Source organism: Brassica napus, chromosome A7 (assembly GCF_020379485.1).
Source record: "Brassica napus cultivar Da-Ae chromosome A7, Da-Ae, whole genome shotgun sequence".
In the NCBI taxonomy this organism is placed as follows: domain Eukaryota; kingdom Viridiplantae; phylum Streptophyta; class Magnoliopsida; order Brassicales; family Brassicaceae; genus Brassica; species Brassica napus.
Genome location: NC_063440.1, coordinates 27,817,789 through 27,843,547, shown reverse-complemented (window position 1 = coordinate 27,843,547; position 25,759 = coordinate 27,817,789). Strand labels below are relative to the sequence as shown.

At 37.0% G+C, this 25,759-nt stretch overlaps 4 protein-coding genes and 1 non-coding gene across 6 annotated transcripts; 1 reads left to right on the top strand and 4 right to left on the bottom strand.

Moving 5' to 3' along the window:
• Window positions 1-241: 241 nt before the first annotated feature.
• Window positions 242-313, bottom strand: TRNAK-UUU. The gene has a single exon. It is a non-coding gene; the product is annotated as a tRNA-Lys (tRNA).
• A 165-nt stretch (window positions 314-478) lies between these two features.
• LOC125576403 (metacaspase-5-like) lies at window positions 479-2,546 on the bottom strand. Its single transcript, XM_048736423.1, has 2 exons — window positions 1,953-2,546; window positions 479-1,418 (listed from the first exon to the last, which is right to left on the bottom strand). The coding sequence occupies exons 1-2, from the start codon at window positions 2,296-2,298 to the stop codon at window positions 595-597; spliced, it is 1,170 nt and encodes a 389-aa protein (XP_048592380.1). The 5' UTR covers window positions 2,299-2,546; the 3' UTR covers window positions 479-594.
• Window positions 2,547-3,207: 661 nt separating this feature from the next.
• LOC106354776 (nuclear-pore anchor) lies at window positions 3,208-16,303 on the top strand. The gene is made up of 44 exons (XM_048736422.1): window positions 3,208-3,673; window positions 3,754-3,900; window positions 3,982-4,209; window positions 4,294-4,386; window positions 4,464-4,529; window positions 4,672-4,761; window positions 4,850-4,927; window positions 5,294-5,397; window positions 5,878-5,998; window positions 6,088-6,180; window positions 6,394-6,442; window positions 6,560-6,663; window positions 6,737-6,805; window positions 6,987-7,127; window positions 7,231-7,335; window positions 7,408-7,521; window positions 7,625-7,703; window positions 8,196-8,239; window positions 8,335-8,511; window positions 8,596-8,730; window positions 8,804-8,902; window positions 8,981-9,022; window positions 9,111-9,164; window positions 9,248-9,427; window positions 9,730-9,777; window positions 9,896-9,943; window positions 10,294-10,377; window positions 10,451-10,525; window positions 10,638-10,822; window positions 10,895-10,997; window positions 11,293-11,409; window positions 11,532-11,624; window positions 11,830-11,988; window positions 12,084-12,137; window positions 12,301-12,414; window positions 12,560-12,637; window positions 12,764-12,913; window positions 12,982-13,053; window positions 13,446-13,643; window positions 13,750-13,903; window positions 13,988-14,064; window positions 14,152-14,280; window positions 14,425-14,538; window positions 14,648-16,303. The coding sequence occupies exons 1-44, from the start codon at window positions 3,365-3,367 to the stop codon at window positions 16,145-16,147; spliced, it is 6,273 nt and encodes a 2,090-aa protein (XP_048592379.1). The 5' UTR covers window positions 3,208-3,364; the 3' UTR covers window positions 16,148-16,303.
• Window positions 16,273-18,689, bottom strand: LOC106356063 (YTH domain-containing protein ECT2-like). 2 transcript variants are annotated; one of them, XM_022689308.2, is made up of 7 exons: window positions 18,576-18,689; window positions 18,208-18,281; window positions 17,943-18,107; window positions 17,167-17,835; window positions 16,870-17,082; window positions 16,640-16,786; window positions 16,273-16,547 (listed from the first exon to the last, which is right to left on the bottom strand). In XM_022689308.2, the coding sequence occupies exons 2-7, from the start codon at window positions 18,268-18,270 to the stop codon at window positions 16,470-16,472; spliced, it is 1,335 nt and encodes a 444-aa protein (XP_022545029.1). In that variant the 5' UTR covers window positions 18,271-18,281; window positions 18,576-18,689; the 3' UTR covers window positions 16,273-16,469. The 2 variants fall into 2 exon arrangements, with proteins under 2 accessions (XP_022545029.1, XP_022545030.1); XM_022689309.2 differs by having other exon boundaries at window positions 17,943-18,104; window positions 18,576-18,686.
• Window positions 18,690-23,493: 4,804 nt separating this feature from the next.
• On the bottom strand, window positions 23,494-25,734 carry LOC106442287. Its single transcript, XM_013883987.3, has one exon. The coding sequence runs from the start codon at window positions 25,732-25,734 to the stop codon at window positions 24,730-24,732; it is 1,005 nt and encodes a 334-aa protein (XP_013739441.2). The 3' UTR covers window positions 23,494-24,729.
• Between the last annotated feature and the right edge of the window lie 25 nt (window positions 25,735-25,759).

Sequence of the window (25,759 nt, the reverse complement as noted above, 5' to 3'; positions counted from 1 at the left end):
AACAGTCATGAATGAAAGAAAGAGGCTCTACTCAATCAGCACAATAGGTAGCATGTAAATGGAGCATTCACAAAATGGACTTTGGTCATCCATAGATCTCAGGGTCACTCTTCAGACATCACTTGTGTGGACATTCGCCAGGTTTTACGTCAATAAATGTGGCACTTGCTTTAGCATTTTACCACTAATTTCCCACAACATGGATATTTACACTTTACAGTACTGTTATTAAAAGCCAAAACGCCGTCTGTGGGGATCGAACCCACGGCCACGGGATTAAAAGTCACGCGCTCTACCACTGAGCTAAGACGGCTAGACAATCAAGCAATGCTATGTAACTTCTAAGATTAATAACTTTAATTACCAGAGTCGTTAGAGTTTTCGAATTAGCCTCTTACGTAACTAACCTGACAATCCAACCATTAATCTGGTTCTAATCTTTTTCAGCATAAATCAGACTAGTCCTAAGAGTTGCTTGTACTTGCATCAAACTCGAGTTTATAACAAACAATACATAAACCACAACAAATACTTGTTCAACATCAAATTAACTCCAAGTATTTTAAGAGAACACTACAAACATGACGAGTTCTTTTAACATATGAATGGAGCATTCACGTAACTATCGCTGCAATACAACCCTGGTCGTTGAGGATAACCTTGTTTTTCAAGATACTTCCTCGACTTTAAAACCAACTCTTTGTAACTTATCTTACCTTTTGTTTCAGCAAGTATGATCTGTAATGAATTGGTGAATGCTCCATAGGCCTTGTCTTTAGAGCCAACGTCAGCTGAAACTTGATTAGTTTGGCACCCACTAAGCAGAATACCATTGCTCCCAAGTCCACCATTAATCGCCCCTGCATAGACCTCTTTCTTGCTCTTGACTTGTGTCTCCATCGCAGGTTTCAAATATTCTTCATCATTTAACTTATCCTTCAGAAGAATTATTGCTTGTTTCGCAAGGCTCCTCAACATCAAACCCTCACCAGTACTCTCTTGCATATTGCTTAATATCACCTTCATGAACTTCCTCACCTTTGGGGATGCATCTTCTCCAAACAAATCGAAAAGGGTCGTCCTTATATTCCCCTCTTTGATATCATCTCTTCCTGTAGCTTGCTTCAGCATCTTGATTGAAGTCTGCAGTGGTAGAAATCTGTTTCTGCCATTGACATCGTTTTCATCATCATCAATCTTGATGGGCGTTTCTTCTTTTGATTCAGCCTCACTTGTTGTACCTTTGGAACAAAAGAGTCCAAAAAGGCATTTAAACATTTTACTGGACTTCTTTTTAAAGCTCTCTCCTATTTGCTCCTTTGCTGAATCAATAAGACCACCACTATGACAAGAGTCGGAGACGAATGTAAAGGAACATCCCTTGGGCACATGACTCACAATTTCTTTGATATCATCATCTGAGAACATAACCAACCCACACACACAACAAATAATTAGATACACATGAAAGAAAAATGACTACTAAGTATGAGAATAAAAATCTAAAATGGATTGATTAGCATAACTTTCTTTAAATCCTTTCTGGTTTCGTTTATTTAATTACATGCACAGGTTCTTGAACTGAAGCTCGTAATCTCCTATATTCGACACCACAACATGTAATATATATATATATTTTTTTGAAAAGCATGTAATATTAATTTCAACTTAAATATCACTCAACTTTTTATAAACTTTATCTGTGGTATTTTCCAGTTGGTCTACCACATTTGATAAATAATATAATAGATTATGTATACATTTTTTTAAATAACGAAGAAAAACAATATAAATATAATTAAAGATTTGCTATTACATTTACTTTTATTTGGTTCAGTTTATATGAGTGCCTTTATAATTAAATTATCATGAAAAAGGAAAAATAAATAATATGGATTTGAATTCTTACAAAGATAAATAAGATAAAGCAAAATAAAAAGGTATAGTATTACCGGTGATGTAGTTTATGTCGGAGGGAACAATACACTCATCGTAGCCAGTATCATCATCTTCTCCGGTCTCCGGAGGCAACCTAGTCCCATGTCCACTGTAATGAACAAAGAGAACATCACCTGGTTGTGCCGATCCAACAAGATCCCAAAACGCCTGTCGAATGTTCTTGCCGGTGGGTTGGGTTTTAGACTCGTCCGTATCTATCAGCTCAACGATGTTCTCCTCCGAGAAACCGTACAGTTCGACGAGTGATTTGTGCATCCTCTTGACGTCATTGATGCAGCCTACCAGCTCTCCTTCGGTTCCAGGATAATTGATCCCTATCAATACAGCTTTCTTCACCATTGATTCTGAAACTTCTCTGTTTTTAATAATTATTGTGTGATGTTCAAAGGTGGTTCGTCTTTCATGATTTTATAGACACGTCTATTATCAAACTAATGATGATTTTGATTCTTTAATTATTAGTTTTAGCATTATTAGGTGTTGTTATAGGACATGTTCATTAGTGTTTTCCAATCAATGTTGCGTGATTATATTTTATTTATCATCAAAAGTCCTAGTTGTATGTTGGTAGCCGCGCTGTAGTTGGGTGTTCTTTTCGTAACAGAGAACAAAACATGTGCGAGATTAATCGATTTATTATAAAAAAAAAGTTTCATTCACATATTAGTGGGTTTTGGTTAGTGGATTTAATTTGTTAGTATTTGATTTCAAAATTTACATTGAATTTAAGTGAATTTGAAAAATTGCCAAGTCAAAAATATAATACTTTTGACAAAACAATACAAATACAAAACTCAATTTTGACAATAGATGGTAACCCAATTAAAATCAAAACATACCAAATCTATACCAGGACTACAAATAATTTGGAAAAATATGCGTGAAACAAATATAATTATAATTATTACTCTGTAAACCATTAGTAAAAAAATATAAGTATTACTCTGAATTATTGGAAATGATTATATTATCAATCAAGAGCTGCCTGGATAAAAGTAAAACTGTGAGTTGTTCACTTTGTTACATGTGGTAGTGGTATGCATGGATTCAAAATTACTTCACTACAAGGCGTGTGCATGGCATAGTATGCGACTCCCTAGTTTGTTCAATTGACATACAAATCAAACAGGTATCTATAAGCCCAACAAGTAAACCTAGTATCAATTCGGCCCAAATAATGACTTTAGGCCCAAACACACTAAGCGACGTCGTTTACTAAACACGACGTATGAACACCCTTGAGGTTTTCTCGAGGTTTGCATCATTCAATCGATTTCGTTGCCTTCTCTCTCAAAATCGCAAGGGAGAAAGGAAAAAAAAAAAGAGTGTTCGCAAGTGTCGTCTCCAACGTTAGTTATATACTATATATAGCCACGGTTGCTTCTAGAAGCTAGGGCACGAAACTATGCCCTTGTTTATGCCCGACGACGAGCTCGCGCGGCTATCCAGCGAAGCCGCGTCGGTGGTCGCCGAGCGAGCCGACGAGTACATCCGCAAGCTCTACGCCGAGCTGGACAGTGTCCGCGCCAAGGCCGACGCCGCTTCCATCACGGCGGAGCAGACGTGCTCGCTTCTCGAGCAGAAGTACCTCTCGCTCTCTCGCGATTTCGCGTCGCTTGAATCTCAGGACGCGCAGCTTCAGTCCGATCTCGTTGGTAGATTGGCTGAGCTCGCGCAGTCTCAGGCGGAGAAGCACCAGCTTCATTTGCAATCGGTAACGTCCTTGTGATTTCGTGTGGTGGTTTTGAGTGTTTTCGTGTGATTTGACGGAGTTTACTTGTTTTGATGATGTAGATTGAGAAGGATGGAGAGTTAGAGAGGATGACGATGGAGATGTCTGAGCTTCACAAGTCCAAGAGGCAGCTCATGGAGTTGCTGGAGCAGAAGGATGCTGAGATTAGCGAGAAGAATTCGAATATAAAGAGTTATCTGGATAAAATCGTGAGTAATGATGCTGCTTCTCTGTTTTTTTTTTTTACTAATAAAGTTTGAACCGTAATAGATTGGTTAATTTATTATCAGGTTAAGCTCACTGACGCCAATTCGGAGAAGGAGTCTAGATATGCTGAAGCAGGAGCAGAGTTGGCGCGTTCGCAAGCTATGTGCAGTCGTCTATCTCAGGAGAAAGAGCTCATGGAGAGGCATACGAAATGGCTTGATGAGGAGTTAACAGCCAAAGTTGATAGTTATGCTGAACTCCGCAGGAGGCATTCTGATCTTGAGGCTGAAATGTCTGCGAGGCTTGTCGATGTAAGAGCTTATTTTCTAATGCTCTGCTTTGATTTTCTTAAAGTTCTGTTCCTTTATGTAAGTTTCTTTGTCATCCCTTATCAGGTTGAGAAAAATTACAATGAGAGCTCTAGTTCGTTGAATTGGCATAAGGAAAGACTGAGAGAGCTCGAAACTAAGATTACTTCATTACAAGAGGTATGCATGGGATAAATCACTTGTTACCTTACCATTTTGTGGTTTATGACATTTACTTGTTTTCTTCGTCTTCAAAGGAGCTCAGCTCGTGCAAAGATGCAGCAGCGACCATGGAAGAGCAATACAATGCTGAACTTTCTACTGTGAGTTTTCAAATTCTTTTGTTTCCAAACCTTGAAGGAGAGCTAGCTTTATAGATCTTTTTCAGGCATTTCATGTTTTTAACGTAGATATCCCTAGTTGTCGTTTAGTTCTATCTAATCGATTATTTGGCTGTTGACCTAGGCGAACAAGCTTGTTGAGCTGTACAAGGAAAGTTCGGAGGAGTGGTCCAGAAAGGCGGGTGAACTTGAGGGTGTCGTTAAGGCCTTAGAGGTAAGTTTGCTGTAACAATTTAGAGGGAATTGATTGTAGCTTTTGTGTCTGTATGCTCGCCATCTGAGTTTAAACTATGACTAATCAGGCACGCTTGATCCAAGTCGAGAGTGGGTACAAAGATAGTCTTGAGAAAGAAATGTCTACAAACCAGCAGCTAGAGAAGGTACTGAGACACTTTGTCTATTATTTTATAACATCTGTTGCCTGCTCCGGTTACTAGTTAAGCGGTGACATCCTTTTCAACTTGTACTGAGGGTGTTTCCTGTAGGAAAAAATGCTATTCCGGTATTGCTTCAGTTAACCTTATAATCCGATATAGTAACTTGAACGATTGTTCTTCAAGATAAATTAGTTCGTTCTGTCTTCAAAAATAGGAGTAGTTTCCTATAATCTTAATTTCAATGTTTTTTTGAGAAGTTCTTTTTTTTTTCAATATCTGGTATACCCTGTGGATTTACGAGTTCTCACCTTTTGTGTATTTTAATTTATTTTCTAGACAGATAATTACTTTTGTTATCTTCAATTTTAGGAGAACGAAGACCTTAAACAAAAACTTGAGAAGCTTGAAGCAGAAATTGAGAAAACTAGGAAAACAAATGAGCTAACGCTTTTACCTTTCAGCAGTTTCACAAGGTATAATTCACCTTTCTGGAAACAAGATATTGTTCATTTTTGATGAACCTTTTTACAGAAACGCAAAGGCTTAAAGTGATTTTTTTTTGTGTGTTCCTGCCATCTTTTCTGCTATATTTGCTTATGAAATAGAGCCAAAACAAGTAAAAGTAGGGATTAGTGATATTGGTTGCTTCAAGAGATGTACTTTCAATATGGATTCTATAGAGATCTCGCCTATGATCCTCTAGTATTACCAACCTTTAGATCTTTTGACCAAAACATAAGGAAGTTTTTACATTCCTAGCTGTTTCTAGAAAATTATAGTTCTTTGAAGTCTTTACTGCTGGGGTTTACAGTGACGTGATTTTCTTAAGAGTGTTTGATCCATGTAAGTTGGTTATAGTGACATTTAAATATGGTTTTTGATTGCCCTAGACACTAGTTTTCATGTAACGATAACATTTTAAGATGTTTCTTTTGAAATTCTTTTTTTCCTAGAGGGGCAGACGATTCAGGGACCAGCAACATGATAGAGGAAAGCCATGCAATAATTTCTAAGGTTCCTGCTGGTGTGTCAGGAACGGCGCTGGCAGCTTCACTCTTACGTGATGGGTGGAGTGTGAGTTTCAGTCTTACTATATTAGTCCATTTTATCAGCATTTCAACTTTATTAGTTGCGCAAATATCATATTTTTTTTGTTTCTGTAGTTGGCCAAAATTTATGAGAAGTATCAAGAGGCTGTTGATGCAATGAGACATGAGCAATTAGGTCGAAAGGAAGCTGAGTTGATACTACAACGGGTATGAACTACTTGTTGTTTAGATGTTAACTCTTGTTTTGTCTCTTTTTGTTATTTGGCTACTACTTTTTCCAACTTCAGTTCCTTTTTCATTTCATTTCCTGTAAAATTATGCAAGACTCGTGGGCTTGATGGGTCAATTTCCCTTTTCGTCAGAGCTGTGTCTGAATTTAATCATTTAACTAGAATGTTGGCCTTGAATCATGTGTTTTAGGTTTTATCGGAATTAGAAGAGAAAGCTGAGTTTATCCAAGAGGAAAGAGGTAAGATTCATTTCTGTGCTCCCAGAGATTTCTTTCATCTGTGCAGAATTTTTGTTTTATCTTGCTGGAGACATAATGTTTAAACCTCATTTGGTGCAATATGTTTTTTGTTTCCAGGTGAGCATGAGCGTTTGGTTGAAGCTTATTCACTAGTCAATCAAAAACTTCAGGATTCTGTATCTGAACAATCAAATATGGAGAAGTACATCATGGAGCTAAAGGTACTTGATATAATCATAGTGGCTGTTTAGTATGCATATTTGTGCCGTTCTTATATATTTATTTTATTGATAGGCTGACTTGAGGAGACGGGAACGTGAACATATTCTATCTCAGAAAGATATATCCGACTTACAGAAGCAGGTTACTTGACAATCTATTCTCCTTTGTTCACCATGCTATGTTTTTTTTCTGCATGTTTATTGTTGTCTTCATTTCTTGGCTTAGATGATTTGCAATGTTAATAGGTAAACTTTAGCTCACAGATATATGCCTAACGGGTTGCCTTATGAATTGCTACTTTGTGTTTGTATACATGATTTAGGTAACGATACTACTGAAGGAGTGCCGTGATGTCCAACTCCGCTGTGGTGCTGCCAGGGATGATGAAGAAGATGATGCTCAGCTTTCTGATGTTGAGATGGAAATGGAATCTGAAGCTGATAAAATTATTTCAGAGCATCTTGTAAGTTTCTTTCTTTCTCTTGAGGTCGTGCTGTGTTAGAATTTACTTGTGAAATAATTTGTGGATGGCTAATGCTTGTCCATTTGTTGGGATGAATTTTCAGTTGAAGTTTAAAGATATAAATGGACTAGTTGAGCAGAATGTTAAGCTCCGAAACCTTGTTCGTAGTCTCTCAGAGCAGATTGAAAGTAGGGAAATGGAGCTGAAGGTACTGACTGATTTTTCCCCTCAGTTTTTCCTTCAATGCAGTGTCGTTTTAAAAGTATTTTTGGAATCCCAGGAAATGTTTGAGACAGAGCTGAAGAAAAAGACTGATGAAGCTTCTTCGAAAGTAGCCATCGTGCTCAAAAGAGCTGAAGAGCAGGGTCAAATGATTGAATCACTCCACACATCTGTAAGTTTTTCCACTCTTCAGTTAGGGTGGTTCTCTTCTCAATTGCTTAAATGATCTTGGTTTTCAATTCAATGATTTTTCGTGTACATTTTGTTCTTTTCAGGTTGCAATGTATAAACGACTATATGAAGAGGAACAGAAACGTTATTCATCTAATTCTCGTTCTTCAGATTTGCCTCCAGGTTTGAGCTCTATATAGTGATTATGTGTTCCTGCATACCCTCAATCCAGATAAGTTTAATTAAATGAGGTTTTAGTTGATCTTTGAACTATAATCCTTACCAAAATCTTATTACAAATGGTTGAGTAGCTAGGCAAGAAATATTGATATAGTCGGTACAACACTGAAATTAAAAATTAGGTTAGGAAGCATCTGGATCTGAATAACTACCGAATTTTAAGATTGGGGAGCACCTGGAATTTAAGTTTGCTCACGATGGTTTACCTCATATATCGCAATTATTAGTCGTGAAAATCAACGCCGTATCCGTACTATCAAATGTCAGTTGAAGTCTAGCTTTTAAACATAATTAGCTTTCCTGAAAATCTCATTTGTTTCCTGAAAAGTAAGAAGCTCCACAGGTTGTTTCTTGCTTTGCTCATAAAATGGGATACATTGTTCGGTTGTATAAGCTTTAAAATGGCTCGACTGAGATGTATTTTGTTTGCTGTAGTGCCAGGAAGGAATAACTTTTTACATCTGCTTGAAGATTCACAGGTATTTTGTTTCCTTACTCTTCTTTATTTTTCTCTCTTTCGGCGCATCAATGTAGTTGTTTGAGACTCATTTGTTGACTGGATTGCTTGTTCCAGGAAGCTACGAAAAGAGCCCAAGAAAAAACTTTCGAACGCATCCGAAGTCTGGAAGAAGATTTAGCGAAGGCTAGGAGTGAGATAATAGCGATAAGGTCTGAACGGGATAAGTTGGCCATGGAGGCAAATTTTGTTAGGGAAAAACTAGAAGGCATCATGAAAGAATCTGAACGCAAGGTGATCTTTAATATTTGTCACAAATTTATATCATTAACTGCTTGTGTAGATTGTGCTTTCTTCATCTTATATATCTTGTAACAGAGAGAAGAAATGAACGGTGTTTTGGCAAGAAACATAGAGTTCTCGCAGCTGATCATCGATCACCAAAGGAAGTTACGTGAGAGTTCTGAGTCTCTGCATGCAGCGGAAGATATTTCTAGAAAATTATCAATGGAGGTAGTATACCAATCACATACGTCAATTTTTTTGATTTTATGTGCTTTAAATCTAATAGTAATCTGTATTATAGGTTTCGGTTCTAAAACAAGAAAAAGAAGTGTTATCCAATGCTGAAAAACGAGCTTCTGATGAAGTTTCTACTCTATCTCAGAGAGTTTATCGTCTTCAGGTTGGAAGCATTAGTAGTGCAAATTCTATCTTAAGTTGTGCATGTTCATTTTCTTTTGACTAACCTAATTTTCTGCAGGCTACCTTGGATACTATACAGAGTACAGAGGAAGTTCGTGAGGTAACAAAACCACTTTTGGTTTTAGTTTACTAATTTGTTTCGAGGAGGAATACTGATTAAAGTTTGATATCTTTACCAAAAATCTCAGGAAGCAAGAGCTGCTGAGAGAAGGAAACAAGAGGAGCATATCAAGCAACTTGAGGTCTGTAGCATATTTAATGATTCTTGTGTTGGCGCATTGCTTATGTAGAAAATTTACTGATTTTTTGGATGGTGTTTTCTCAGAAAGAATGGGCTGAAGCTAAAAAAGAATTGCAAGAAGAAAGGAGCAATTCGCGAAATAGCACTTCGGACCGCAATCAAACTTTGAACAATGCTGTTATGCAGGTCGAAGAAATGGGAAAAGAATTGGCTAATGCCTTGAAGGCTGTCTCGGCAGCAGAATCAAGGGCTTCTGTGGCTGAGGTACTCTTTTAAGTCTATTTTACGTTCCTTATTATGGCCAGTTCCTAGATTGCATACTCCAGCTTTTCTACATGGACCTTTCCTGATTGCCTTTCTTCTGGTAGCTATTCTGAAGCGAGTCTTTGCATGTGATTTGGTTTGTGCGAACTGGTTTTACTAGTTCTGGGTATGTGTAATAACCACAAGATTACACATTGTCAATCCACTAGATTTTGCATCTGTCAGCACTCCATACTTATATTGGCGTGCTCTATTTTGGCTGGTTATTGTCGTTGATTATTTTTTTAAATGTGTAAAATTAGGCTAGACTTTCTGATTTGGAGAAGAAGATAAGGTCTTCAGATCCTAAGGTAAACGTTATAATTTTCTTGATAATTGAGTTGTGGGGTTACTTCAAACGCCAACTCCTGAATGTAATTTGCAATTAGTAATATGCTTTTGTAATGAATTCTGTTTTCGCACTTCTAGGGCCTTGATATGGACAGTGGTGGAGTCGTCTCTCTTTCTGATAACGAGGTCAGTGAAGTCCTTCAGCAATATTTTTTATGAGTTTTTAAATTACGTAATTATAGTATTGTTCATATTTCTTGGTTGCAATCCTTTCGTTAAAACTTCAAAGTTATTGTAAAAGATGTTGATTTTTGTACGATAAGGTGAAAACTTTCTTGAAGCTGAACATGCGTCTCCGATAGAAGTTAGGATTTGCATTATGTACTATCCAGCTAGTTGAATAAGCAGATTTGAGACTTTCGCTTAAGCAATTATTTTGAGTTTACCTTTAACTTGTGGCTATATAGCAATCGAATCTTTTGTGGTTGTAATGCTGTCTGTTAATCTCTTTTCGATGTGGATGTTATTTACACTAGATGTCCGTAGAACTGCGTACTGCAAAGGAAGAAATGGAAAAGTTGAGGGGAGATGTAGAGTCTAGCAAAAGCCACATGCTTCAGGTAATTACTGAATTTACTTTGTTAGTTTGATATTCCTCACCACTAGCGACTGACGTTGTGGATTATCTTACAGTACAAGAGTATAGCCCAGGTGAACGAAATTGCTTTAAAGCAAATGGAATCTGCCCATGAGAACTTCAGACTTGAGGTATTGGTGATTGTCCGTAAACAATGATCTTATCTAGCTGTGCAACTATTTCCTTTATAATAAAAGTAGATCTGTTATTTGATTTGATTTTTTACCTGATGGCTATTTATAGGCTGAAAAGAGACAGGAATCGTTGGAAGCAGAGCTTGTTTCTCTTAGGGAAAGGGTGTCAGAACTTGAAAACGACTGTCTACAAAAATCTGAGCAGATAACCAATGCTGCTGCAGGAAAAGAAGATGCTCTTGTATCAGCATCAGCTGAAATTGCGAGTCTGAGAGAAGAAAGCTTAGTTAAAAGGTACATGTTATCTTTTGACCCACCCGCATACACATGTTCGTCTTTAAACTGACATCATAGAATTGAATGCAGTTCCCAAATCGAAGCAATGAATATCCAAATGTCCACTATGAAGGATGACTTGGAGAAGGAACATGAGAAATGGCGTGTTGCTCAGAGGAATTATGAAAGACAGGTTTGTGAGGCTCTCTATTTTAAGAAATATATTCGCCATCATGCATATTCGCGTCGTTGGCTATAACATTGGTTTTTATTGGATAATTCTTGAAACTGAAATACTTCATACCCATCTTGTTGCTCCATTTTATAAAACAGTGGTTTCTGAAAACTCTATTTATAACACCTCTGTCTTATAGCACTTCAGATATTTTCATAAAATGCTTGTTAGGTTACTTCATATTTTGATTTTGTTCTCCTTTATTCCAGACATTTTAGTGACATATCTTGTTTCTCTACTTTCTGGAACGCAGGTTATTCTGCAGTCTGAAACTATTCAAGAGCTGACGAAAACATCGCAGGCTTTGGCTTCCCTTCAAGAGGAGGCATCTGAACTACGTAAATTGGCTGATTCAAGGGGAGCGGAAATTGTAACTTCTACTCTTTTAAAACTTCAATGTTATTTTTAAATCTTCCACAGTTACTGTCGGGAAACATAAACTAAAGTGCTGATTCCAGAAACGATTTAATTATCTTGTATGGTCTTTTTCAGTCCGAGCTTAACTCCAAGTGGAGTGAAGAGAAATGTATGCTAGAGCAGCAAAAGAATCAAGCGGAGAAGATGTATCATGAACTTAATGAACAGGTGGCCACTGCTCTCTGATCTTTACTTTTTGGCTATCTTATTCTTCAATGCATATGACATATCGAAGTTGGCACCTCTCGTCCATTATCTGTTTGATGTTATTTAGTGTGTTCTATTCCTATCATATATGATGAGGATTATGTAGAGTTTCAGTTGATGTTCTTGTTACGAATTTTCCACTCATCTTAATCGCTCTCTCCATCAGAACAAATTACTCCATAGCCGACTTGAGGCTATGCATCTTCGCTCGGCTGAGAAAGATAGCCGTTCTGGAAACCTATCATCTGGAAACACTGACTCGGATCAACTTGGAGATTCTGGTTTGCAAAGTGTAGTCAATTATTTGCGCAGAACAAAGGAAATAGTAAGAGAAGTTCCATATTTAGGATTGCTTTCTTTTCTTTTGCCTCGTCTGCGTACTGTGTCGTTATCTAAGTTTTCTGCATCTTTTTTTGACAGGCTGAAACAGAAATATCACTTATGAGACAGGAAAAGTTACGGTTGCAATCGCAAGTAAGTTGTTGTATTTTATCATTATTCTAATTTTGCTATAACATCTCTTTTAAGGCAACACCCTTCTCAATACACGCACACATGTAAAGAAAAAAAAAATCCTATATATTTATTAGGGTTTTGACTGCGTTACTATTTTTCTTGCAACATTGTTATTGTCTAGCTTGAGAGTGCCTTGAAGATGGCAGAATCTGCCCGGGGTTCACTTAATGCTGAGCGTGCCAGTACAAGGGCCTCATTATTGACTGAGGATGAAATCAAATCTCTCCAGCTCCAGGTAAAGTTGAATGATACGTACTAATAATCTTGCTTCTTCAGTTCCTCAATTCAGTACTTTCTGCTTGGAGCTCGTCTTTTTGATTCCCTAGCCAAGGTTGGAGTGAAACTATTAACTTTAGCTGACTTCAAAGTTCTCCTTGCAGGTTAGTGAGGTGAATTTGCTCCGTGAAAGCAACATGCAACTCAGGGAAGAAAACAAACACAACTTTGAGGAGTGCCAGGTTCGTAGTGGAACTTTCAGGAAAATTTCTTCTGCTTTATATGGCTCGAGTGACTAAACTCCCTTGCACCACCTGATCCTGCTGACTGTCTTAGTAAGAGCTGATAAAACTTGTTTCAATTTTCAGAGATTGCGGGAGGTAGCTCAAAAGGCTAAGACGGATTCCGAAAACTCGGAAAATCTGTTGAAGCAAAAGCAAACCGAGTTAGACTTGTGTATAAGCGAGATGGAAAGGCTAAGGAAGGAGTCTGATCTTGAAAAAAAGAGGGTGGATGAGGTAAGCTATTTGATACTAAAGCTATATATTTATTTACGCGTACTTACAACTGTTTTCTTTTTTCGCAGTTGAGAGAGACTTATAAAAACATTGATGTTGCTGACTACAATCGCCTCAAAGTTGAAGTGCGGCAACTCGAGGTATTCCTCTAAAGTTAATGTGACATTGTTGAAATTTCTGCAGTAGTCATGTTTTTTTCATAGGTGTGTATAAGTTCCCTAGCTATGTTACTGTGCAACAAGTTAAAATGTCAATTCATGAAATGGTACCATTGTCTGCTGAAGGTCGTTGGTAAGGGACTGTATATCTAGATTCTAAATAGTTATTAATCTCGTATTTCCTGGTCAATGAAACTGTCTAGGAGGACTCTTTGTCTCCTTTTATTTCTTACCATTGACGCTGATTACACAATGGCATTTTGATCGTATTCTAGTGTAGGATAACTGTCTTTTTAACTGGCGAGATTTTTGGGTGAACGTATCTTATAGTGTATGAATGATGCTGATGCGATAAACTGTGTTGATATGACTAGGAGAAACTGAAAGCGAAAGATAATCATATTGAAGGTTTCAAGAAGCTTCTGTTAGAGAAGCAGAATAAGATATCGCAACTAGAGAAGGATCTAACAAACTGTAAAAACGATTTGAGTGAGAGGGAGAAGGATCTAACAAGATGCAAAGCCGAACTGAGTGAGAAAGAGAAAACGTTAGACTCTTCTCAGCAAGCACAGGTAGAATGAGAACGATCTCTCTTGATGGAAACTTAGCTGTTACATGTAGAATGAGAACTACCCCACCTGTAAATCTGCTAATCCTGTCTCTGTACTTTTTTATCAGGCGACTATGGAGTCAGACTCTGAGAAGCTGAAAGCAGAGATCACAAGGGTCAAGAGATCTTATACCTTCATGAAGAAAAAGCTCGAAAAAGAAAGGGACGATTTGAACAGTGATAATCAGTCACTCTCTAAACAGTTAGAAGAAGCCAAAGAGGGTAACTATCATTATTTTTAAGTCATAATATCTTTTTGGTAAGTTTATATTAGTATTTACTCATGTTATCTATTGGTGCCAAAAGCTGGAAAGAGAACAACAACTGATGCTACGGTGGAGCAGGCCGTTAAGGAGAGAGATGAAAAAGAACAAAAAATTCAGGTATTATTAGACAAATCGTATTTAGTTTGTAGCTCCCTGATTTCATGTGTTCTGTACTTTTAAAAAACACATGAACTTTTGCTGCAGATATTGGATAAATATCTTCATTCACTGAAAGATGACCTGAAGAAGAAGGATGACGAATTAACAAAAGAGAAAACAGAACGCAAGTCTGTTGAGAAGGTACTTGAAGACTCCTTGGCCAACATTAAAAAGGTTCGATTCTCTCGAGCCTCACTTGTGCATCTCTTGTTACTCACGTCTTGTGGCAATTTTAGAAACATAGTTCTTCAAAAGTACCCAATTTGAAAATCGTCATCCAATACATTATAGCTCATATGTTCCCTATCTTTTTCTCAGGAGAAAACAAAAGTGGATGAAGAGCTTGTTAAGCTCGAGAGGTATCAGACGGCATTGGCTAATCTCTCTGAAGAATTGGACAAATTGAAGCAAGCGGATGGAAATCTTCCAGAGGTAACAAGTGTTTTTTATATTTTTCTTGGGTGTGTATATTTGTAAATATATTAATATCATGTTCACTCATCACCTATGTTCTAAGCTTTCTTTTGTTTCTTTTAAATAGGGTACTTCAGCTGTCCAGGTTCTCTCTGGAAGCGTATTGAATGACCAAGCCGCTGCCTATGTATCAGCTGTTGACTCTTTTGAGCGCGTGGCTCGTACTTTTGTCCTCAATTCTCAAGGCAGCACCAAATCTACCGATATGGTTACTGAAGCTTCCCCTGCTACAGTTGAGCCTTCAGCCACTGCCAGAGCTTCTTCGTCAAAAGCACCGGTGGCGACTACGCAGCAGCAACTCAAAGTGAAGAGATTGACTTTGCAGAAACCAAACGCTGAACTCCGCAGAGGGAGGATTATTCGTCCCCAGCTTGGCAAACCAGAGGAACCTCCGCAAGTTGATACTGAGATGCCAGAAGCTGAAGGAGCTGGTGGTGAAGGAAAACAGCCTTCCTCCAATGTCACTGAGAGTCAAGGAACCACCGTTGTGCCGCCTGTTCAGACACATGTCCGTAAACGCCAGGCCGATTCGTTGGCTTCTGAGCCACCGCAAGCGACTCAAGGGGAAGCTAGTACCGAGATTGTACCACCTGCATTTAAGAAGGCAAAAGGATCTGAGACGGAACCTGATACTGCCGAAGGTGAAAACCTCTCCAAAGAGCCAGACATGGATGAAACCATGGATGCTACAGCCGCCGAGGATGACAATGAAGAAACAGAAGCAGAGGCTGCAGATGAGGAAACTGTGGAAGCACAACAAGAAAATGAAGCTGAAGAAGGGCAGGATAAAGCTGATGAACCAGTGGAAGAAAACCCAACCAAGACAGAAACCATCCCTACCGAAGAAGAGTTCAAGGATCAGACCGAACAAGAGAATCAAGATCTGGCAGATGCGGAATTTGATAAAGAAGAAGGCGAGCTCGATCTAGATACACTGGAAGATCTCGAAGAGCCTACGGATGTAGCTACTACACCCATGCAGTCACCTATTAGGATGGAGACAACAATGGAGGAAGCTGAAACAACCATTGAACCACCACAAGAAGATGTTAAGAACGACGAAGGAGGTGATGTAGCTGTTGAAGAAGCCTCTGATAAACCCGACAATGGTAATAATCAACAAGTAGCAGAAACCGATCTCAAGCCAGAGACCGCCTCTGCATCTGCCACTCCACCCACTTCCTCTACTCCAGAAACTGAAGATACGAAAAGAAACCGATCTCAAGTAGCAGAGACCACAGTAGCTACAACTGTCTCTGCAGCTACCACTCCAGCACCTGCAGGTGCGAGCGAAACTCCAGAAACTAGTGAAGAAACGAAAAGAGCAGCGTCGCCAAGTAGGACTATTAATATAGCTGATAAAGCAAAGGAGAAAGCAGCTATAAGACAAGCCGGAGTAGCCGCTTTAGGAGGAACCCGAACTCCCTCACCAGCCAACCGAGCTCCTTCACCACCCGCTCCTAGAGGTCGTGGTCGCATTGTAAACACTCGGGGAGGCGGTCGAGTGAATTCTCGTGGTGGCCGAACCACACGCGGTGGACGTGGACCACCCCCGAGCCAGCCGTGATCTGTTTTAGGTTTGTTCGGAGTTAGCCATGCAGGCTCCTTGAAGAGATAGTAGAGAACTCATTTTCATGTCTTAAGCCTTTTCTAAACTTTATATGTCTAAGCCTTATCCTACGATTTTTGAGATTTCACTATTAAACCAAATTTTATTCGCCAATGATTACAAAATTATAAAACCTTACACACCATCATAGCATAAGAAGAAACTAATCACTTGTTATAAAAATCAAAGCAATCCGAACCAATGGAACCGTTTTATGGCGACTTAAAAGGAAAAAATCCAAAACACACAGCAGCTTCTCTTAGTTACGTCACAGTTCCTGTCATGTAAGTTTCTCGCTCTTTGATATCTCCATTGTTTGGAGATCAGCAACCAATTCTTCTTCTTCTTCTTCTTTCTTCTGTGATCAAAACCGTAAAGGGACAAAGAGGCTAGTTAGAATTAACAGTACATAGAAACAAGATGAAGATGACTACAAGATCTAAAGAGGACCTTTATCTGAGCTGGAGGGAACCTTAGCTTCTTCTGAACCATAACCTTCTCTCTATTTTCATAAAAGTCGAAATCATCTAATATAGATGTCTTTGCTGCATAGTTCTTGAATATGTTTAACACTTCACTCCCTTGTGGCAACCTCACCTATGTATATGTTTAAACAGCATGAGAATTAATTAGTTGTTTCTTGTGACAATTGATCATTCACTAAAAAGACTGTTTGTTACCTCTTGTGTGTCTCGGCTATTCGTTACAGGCTTGTTCTCATTGTTCTCCAGTATTACATGCCTTAATTGCGGATTTGGAACATCTTTGATTATGTGCCACTTGACCGGAAAATAGCCAGTCCACTTATCTTGCTGCCAAAAGTCCATGCTCTTCTCATAATCTACTCTCCCAGTCATCTCAGCTACACCGCAAAACTGGCCACTTGCATTCACCTGCAGTTCAATAAAATTTACCGAGATGTCAGAGACCAACCAAGAGATGTCAGCACCAAATGAAAAATTATATACTTCATTTACCGAGAAGAAAAGGAAGACAGGGCACGTTCCACCTTTCTCTGAAACCTTCTTTAGAGATTCTTGATACGCACTGTCTAGCTTCTTGTTCCCATTGAGAGTACTAGACCAAACACTGTACTTGATGCTCTTGTGAATGTCGTCTTCGCTATAAGATTTTATCACAAAGAACATTGCTTCTTCATACTTGGTCTCAAAGCTAGGGAGGTTGTATTGATCTCTTTTGATCACAGAACCTACACATGACTCACATTCTCCTTCAGTACTATTAACATTATCTTTGTTCCTCGCTTTAGCCTTCTCTGTTTCATCTCTATTTAAAGCTCCAGACTTCTTAGGCCGAGCTCCCATGCCTTGACTTGTGAAAGATGTCTTGCTCTTTGAGTAATAGTTGCTATGGTTATAACTTGAGGAAGAAGATATCTTCTGTTTCAAAGGTTGGTTACTTGAAGCAACACCGTATGCATACTTGTCTTCCCATAAATAGGTTGGCGATGAAACATCTCCATAACCATATTGGTTTTGATAATACCCTTGAGCTGCATACATTGGTGAGTGAAGGGCCTGACTTGACACACAAGCCGGGCTTATAGGCATATAAGTGGAACTAACATCATAAGATTGAAACCCTGGCATCATGTAGACCAAAGATCCATTTTCACCTTGCATAACCTTCAAATCAAGATCAAGAAAAATGGTCAGATAAAAAAAGCTATTCGAGTTTCTAAATATTTATATACAAAGAAGTTTTGATTACAAAAAAAAAAAAAATTGATTACTGGGTATTGAGCTTCTGTTCCATAACTATAATATCCATTATCCTTTGCTTCTCCAACTGAACCATCAAGACTTGGATAGTAGAATCCATAGTAGCCACCATAAGGACAAGGGAGGCCTTGATATGTCTCAAGGGTACCATAATATGGCTCTGACTGGCGGCTCTTCTAAACCATATAAGCCAAAATAACAAGCACATGATGTTAAAAACATTCCAAAAGAAAAACGTAATCATCTTAATAAACAGAGAAGAGAATTTGATCTCACCATGGATGTGGTGGAGGCAGAGACCGCCTTAGCAAGAGGATCCACTTTAAGGTTCTTCACCATGTCGTCAATGGCTGAAACATATAGGCAGCAAACGTTCTCTAAGAGACCAATTATTAATAATATCGTAGTGAGGAGACAGGTTTGAAACGTGAACTGATGTCTGAATATTTAGTCGTACCGATAAAAACTAACAACTAAGCGTGAACAAAATCATATCTATATATATTATTCTTCTTTTTGTAGATAAGAGTGTTGAGTATAACAGCAAGAAACAGAGCACTAATAAACACATAAACACGCACATAGATATATATAATATATTATACATCACGAAGAAGACAGCAGCAAAGGATAATCTCTTTTACCTGAAAACAAAGTACATATACGGAGCAGAGAAAAAACAGAGAGTTGATGAGATATATAAAGAGAGAAGAAGAATAGTAATGGCTATTCAAGAAGAAAGAAGAACGAGAGATTTACACATAAAGACACATTCTGTCTTTTGTTTACCTACAAAGACACATTCAGTATTTGACACACTTTTTGTGTACGGATGCCACAGTTGTGGACGAAAAAGTCCTTTGTTTGAGAAACAAGCAATGATGTTTGGTTTAGAATGAAAGAAAAAAAAACTAAATAGTCACTTATTTATTTGAGGAAGTAGGTCTATCGGTTAGTGAGTCTATTTTAAGCCCTTGGATGAGATGCTAATAAACCATATCCAATGGATGAGAAAATGACAGTACAAAAACTTAAATTGTTGATAGTGACTCATCAAGATTTGAGTTTTTTTTTTAAATAAGTAATACTAGCTTTCTTTTCTTCTTCTTCAACGAACTTAAAGTTATTTACGAAAGTGTGTGAATCTTTCAAATGTTTTTTTGAGTTTGTTTTTGGTTTTCTCGTTTTTGATTCTAACAGGGCAGGGAAAGCGTTGAGAAGTCAAAGGTGGTCAAGGGATGTGTGGATATGGGTTATGTGGATTGGGGTTTATGATTTGGGGAAGTGTAGATAAGAAAGCATAGATAGGGGAGTGCGTACATGTTGTATAATTGTGGATATAAATTGAAAAAATTGTAACATTATATAGAGACACAGAGAGACGTGGACAATGATGGTGTGGTCAGTGACGACATAAACATGGAAATTGCGTATCCACGACTAAGTATCCACAAAATCCTCAAAATATAACCCAACCACAGTTCATGTATCCAACACGTATCCACACATCTGTGTCCTTACCCAACATTGCATCCACAACCAACCCCCCCCCCCCCCCACATGCGCTTGTGTGTCCACGGATACGTAGCCACGCCCTAATAACCTCAGAAACAACAAACAATGGATATCAGATGGAGGAGACAACGAGATTCGTGTTTGGTCTTGGATGTTAGATAGAAGAGCCAGAGAGATTGGGTTTTGGTGTTGGGAAGATCCAGCAAGAAGACAACTGTGTAGGAAGAACACGCCGACCTCTGATGAACACAACGGTCTCGGAAAAACAGACTGTCTCTGAAAGTGATGGAGAGGACGACAGTGCTCTAGTTCAAATATAATTGTCAAAGATGATAGATGAATCTGAGAGGTGTGTTTGGAATTAGGTTAAGAGAAAGGGGATCTGAGAATTTTAAGTTATGGATGCAAAATAAAAAAAAATGTTTCTATAATTTATTATTTACTCAAACACTTGATGTCGAGTTCAAGGGCAAATTAGACAAAATGACTTGGGAAAGTGTCTTCCAAACTCAAAGTGTCTTATTAGGTAATTGAAAACTCAAAATGTGTCTTTGAAGGTAAATTTTTCAAGAAGAACAGAGATGTTTTTTTTGCCCTTTTGGTCTTTTTTCTTTCTATTTGTTGCACACTTCTTATTTATTTTAGTTGGAAAATATTAGAAAAGTTTATTTCTTAAATAAAAAGAGGTTTGGAAGAGGTACAGATGGAGGGTGGAAAATATCCCAAGTCATGGAATCATGAGATGAGTGAACAAGCTGACCGTTGGATTAAGCTAATACTAGGGAAATTATAACATCTTTTATGTTGCCAACTTTTCCATATGGGATCCTATTCTTACACAACTCTCTTCAGTGTGCTTCCTCAAAAGGTTATAATAAAGAAGGAATCTTATTTTGGCATTAGCTACCAAAAATTAATTTCTACTATTTTCTAGAGGAATATATATATTATATGGAAAAATATAAAAGTTAGGACCAGTTCTCATGGTCAGGCAAATAATAGAAAGCATAGAATATGGTTTTGAAAAAAAAAGGAGAAGAATATAATTTAGATACTTGAAAACAATGGATTTGGCCATATCTCTTTTTCTCCATGTATATCACTTCAATCTGAGCAATGCCACAAATAAGAAAAAAACACAAATATACTTTTCTTTTTCCATTCAAAAATATGATATATTCATATTCATGAGTTTTCACCATTTTAGTAGTACTTTTATCCAAAGCATATATTTATTAGTTGTTTTTCTAAACAGTTTTTTTTTCTTCTATAATTGTGGAAATTCCGAAATTTAATTTCACAGTCTTTCTTTAATTGGAAATCAATCTCTAAAAGTTAAATAATTCTTTATATCTGATTCATTTCAGCATTTGATATACAAATTTTTTTTTTTTTTTGCATTATTATTAGGTTAACAATACTATAATCATAATCACAGTTGTTGTTTGGATCTTCTTTGAAAATGTTATGAAAGATGGTAGGTTGAGATCTCTTACCATTGATATGGTTCCATTATTGCAAAATCTGAGTCTTCTTTTAAATCTTGTGTGTTATTATTAGGTGTTAAGTGACCCATTCATATTTATACAATTGTATCCATTCAATAGTTCTACGCTGCCCCCACATCCAATTCATAAAGTTATCATTTAAAATAGTTGGGTACCACAAGTCTGTAAGTTTAATAGTATGATCCTATACAACTACAAGAATTAAATCTAGTAAACTTTTAACTTCTCTTTAGTAGATTCCAACTAATATTTAAACTTTGCATCACCTTACCTGACTCCATTAGTATTATATTTATCCAAAGTAGATATTGGTTCGGGGGCAAGTAAATAATTGTCAATATCGCATAAGAAGCCAAATAACCCTACATAAAATCATATGAAATGATAATCTAAATGTATGGAGCGCAAGAGAAATACAAGGTGCCACGTTTTGTCTTTTGCCGTGGCCTAAACGTGTCTGCTTCACACCTTATATGATTTATTTATTTATTTGTGTGTATTGAATATTTCCTGTGTGATTACGTATGCATAACAAGTTTTATATGATTGCATAAAGAAATGGCCATTTTTGTAGTCTATAAAGTATTTAACGAATGAATATATATTAGTTATGCTGAATTCATCTTAGTTGACTCCATCGATATAGAGTTGTGATCTGAAAAACAAGTAGCTAGTAGTACATTGCATGGACATGTGTAAAAGAGGAGTCTCTATATAAAAACCCTATGGGCTAAACATGTTACGCTTTATCGAAATGGTTACAAATCACTTTCGACCGTACATAGGGATATAATGGGCCTTTCATTGTTTTCTATAAATGCTCATTTAGTCTCTGGTTACAAAGCACACTGGTCGTTGGTGACTTGGTGATCAATTTTTTTTTTTTTTTTTGAACACACTTGGTGATCAATTAATCAATGAATTCTCTCGCAAAAGAGTAATTTCAAAAAAAAATTGAGGCAGAAGTTTTCAAATCCATCATGTCTTGTTGAACAGAATCTAGCTAGAGGATTGGTCTGCACGTCGAGGTAGGTACATATATTAAACAATTGAGGCAGAAATTTTAAACAATTTACCTTTAATGTCTAAAGTTTGGGGAACCATGGATTTTGAGCAAAATTTACAGAAATAATTGAGTAAAACTTATATATTTTAATGGTTCAAAACATATATATCTTCATACTATTAAAACATAAGTCAAGACTTATTTCATGTGTAGATTTTTCAGTTAGACCATTCTTTAGATACTTTAACAAATTTAACATATTCTAATTATAATATCTTTATCTTTTTGATTGAAATACAAATGGATATTTTTGAAAAAAAATCTACAAAATCTTTTTTGAATCTTTTTAAAATCATTTCTGAAATTTAGTTAATTTAAATTCTAATTATCATAAAATATCATTAGAAATTAAAATTAACTTTTTGGATTTATAAACGAAAACTAAAATTATATAAATAAATTTTAATTGTATTTTACTAATAATAACAAATTAAATTGATTCGTTTTTGAAAATACAATTTACAAAGATTTTAAATACATTTTGTTAGAAACAAATGTTTATTTTTATTTCTAATTTAAAATAAAATATTTTTATCTATTAAAATGGAATTAATGATTTATTATTATAAGTGACTTTTTTATTTAGAGAATTTTATATCTTTTACAAGATGTATGGTCTTATTTAACTAATAATATCATAACAATAAATTCTTATTAACTGAATTTAAATGCAAAACTTAGACTTAAATATTAATTAAAAGATTTAGTTAATATTACTATTCATTTAGAGAATTTTAATTTTTGTATTAGATGTATGTTCTTATTTAACTAATAATATCATAACAATAAATTTTTATTAACTGAATTTAAATGCAAAACTTAGACTTAAATATTAATTAAATATTTAGTTAATATTATTATTGATTATATGTATCATACAACAAAATTAAATTTGATTTTATTTGCTTTAAAGCTTTTAATCATTAATATACGTTCCACTTATGACATGTAGACAGACTGATTAGTTTAATTTGTTAAACCAAATTGCAAAATATTACTATATATCTTTGTAAACATTCATCAACCATACATAATAAAAATTAGCAATTCAACCGGCCATTAAATTTCTAGTAAACAAACCGGTAACATAATAGTTCACATGACATAACATTTAGAAATTGATGAACCCGATAAATTTCATAGCAATCATTTTCTATCAACTAATAATGATTAATCATAAACTTCATAAACATTTCTTATAAATGAATTCTTATAGGTGTAGAATTATAAGATATAAATAAACACAAAATATACATTTATAACTAAAATATAATATATTTTATTAATATATGTGAAAAGTCTAAAATACACATTATTTTCAAACATGAAAATATATGGTATATATCTCAATAGGGCTAGACTTATAAATTATATGTTAAATTGATATTTTTTTAGAGAGAATTTCTCTTTCCAACAGAAATTAAACACATAACCCTATAACCTAGCTTGAATTTTATAACCAAATTTGATATCCAAACTCAATTCAATCCGAAAATTTGAATCTGATCCAAGCCACTTTTAAAAATATTCGAATAAGACTTAAGGATTACCGGGCCAAGGACACGGGAGCGCTGTCGACTGGTGGACGTTCAGGATCTTCATCTACGAGCTGCTCTACGGCGCAACGCCGTTTAAGGGGCAGGGAAACCGCGCAACGCTGCACAACGTGATCGGGCAGGTGCTGAGGTTCCGAACATGAGCTCGGCGGCGAGGGATTTGATCAAAGGACTGTTGGTTAAGGAGCGAGGAAACAGATGGCGTATAAGCAAGGCGCCACAGAGATCAAGCAGCATCCGTTTTTCGAAGGTGTGAATTGCCGGAGCCTGTGGATCTCACGTGTTTCGCGAGTAAGGATAAGGAGACAATAATGGCTGGTGGTGGTGACGAGGGGAAGAAGAGTAACAACCACCCTAGTAGTCACCATGATCCTGATTACATTGACTTTGAATACTTTTAGCTATTGATGGTCGTTATACTTCTTTCAAACACTTCCCGCCTTTTATCTCTAGATAATTGTTTTTTATTCAACCTTTTTTTATTAGTGTTCAGTATCAAATGTATAAACACATGATTTTCATTCCATTATGTGTAATTTTGTAAATATATCAAATTAAAAACATTCACTAATTAATCACTATATTTGAATGGAACATCCAATGATATTATCTTAAGCTTTTCCGTATTTTAATTTTTAAAATATATACTAAACTTTTGGTTTACGTGTGGAATTTACGCTGGCCAATGCCTAAACACTTCTGATAGATATTATTGGGCCGGACATGAAATATCATCCTCCCGTAATTGTGTCCGAATTGAATCTTGAGATCTTGTGGCATGCATGTTGTTTTAATTTGTGTACTTGCTGGATTAGTTCCTTGGAATGCTACTCCATCTCTTCTTAGGCTTATGCCATGCATGCAAATACTTATGGACCTTTTGGTTAGAAGAGTAGGGGAAGTAATGTTTTCTCGCCTTGAGGGTAGGAGACAGAAGCGGATCCTCTGTTGCTATCGTCGTGTGTATGTGACCATCATTTATCTTGTTCACAACAAGAAAGTGGTATTGACGATGATAGATAGTTTTTTGCTAAACTGTAAATATCATATATGAAAGAAAGATAATACAAAGTAGAATCTTATGTTTGTGTCATCTTGGCAAAAAGAAATAAAAACAAGATGGGACACAAGCTTGAACAACAAGAGATCTGACTTATCTCAACCACAAAATCATTAGTGTGTCGAAGTGCTTTCTGTGCCTCCTTGCCGAGATGATGTTTCGAATCTCTTTGTCAATAGCATGGAAGACAGTTGCAGCAGGGACTGATGTCTGGTTATGGATCAGATTATTCCTCTGCTTCCATAAGTGATAGACAGTGGATTGAGTCGCCAGTTTCCTAAGAAGAGTGAGTTTTGGTGGCGCTCCTCTAATCCAAGATAGCAGCTCTGCCCAGTCTGTAAACGTGTTTGACGGTGGAAGGCATCTTGCGAACACCCCTCCCCACACTTCTTTGCTGTACACGCATCGAAGAAGCAGATGATCTCGTGATTCTTCATAATTGGAGCAAAAAGGGCATAGAGGCGAGATCGCCATTCCCCACGCTGCCAGTCTTGCCCTCGTCGGTAGTCTATCATAATTTGCAATCCACATGGTAAAGCTCAGCTTCGGTATGGCGCCTTTGAACCAGACCACGTCAACCCATGGTTTTATCGCTTGTCTCGGCCTAAGCACTTCCCATGTTGTGGAGGACCTGAAAACACATAAGGGGGAGTCACCAGCAATCCATTCATATATGTCATCAACATCAGCAGATAATGGGAGATTTATAGTAGAGAGATAGGCATGTAAGTTCACTTCCCTCTGCGATCTAGGATGAGGAAGAGTCCAACCCGATCCAGCAGTTGCATCAACGACAGCAGCGTTCATTCGGACTCTTAGTGCTCTTGGACCAGACTGACCGATGTATGTAATTAACTGACCAAGTGGCGTCCATGGGTCGAACCAGAAGCTGGTAGAATTTCCATTTCCTAACTTAGTTCGACAGAACTGGATCGCCAACGGCCGCAAGTCTAACAGTTTTCTCCAGGCCCACGAGTCAGTTTCTGATGGGTTTATTGACCAAAAAGATTGCCCGTTCAGGTGAATGTTCCAGTGCCAGTCCACCCAGAGCGAAGGAGCCTTTGACAGAAGTAGCCAAATGATAGATAGTTGCAACATCAATATATATACCTTCCCAACTTGT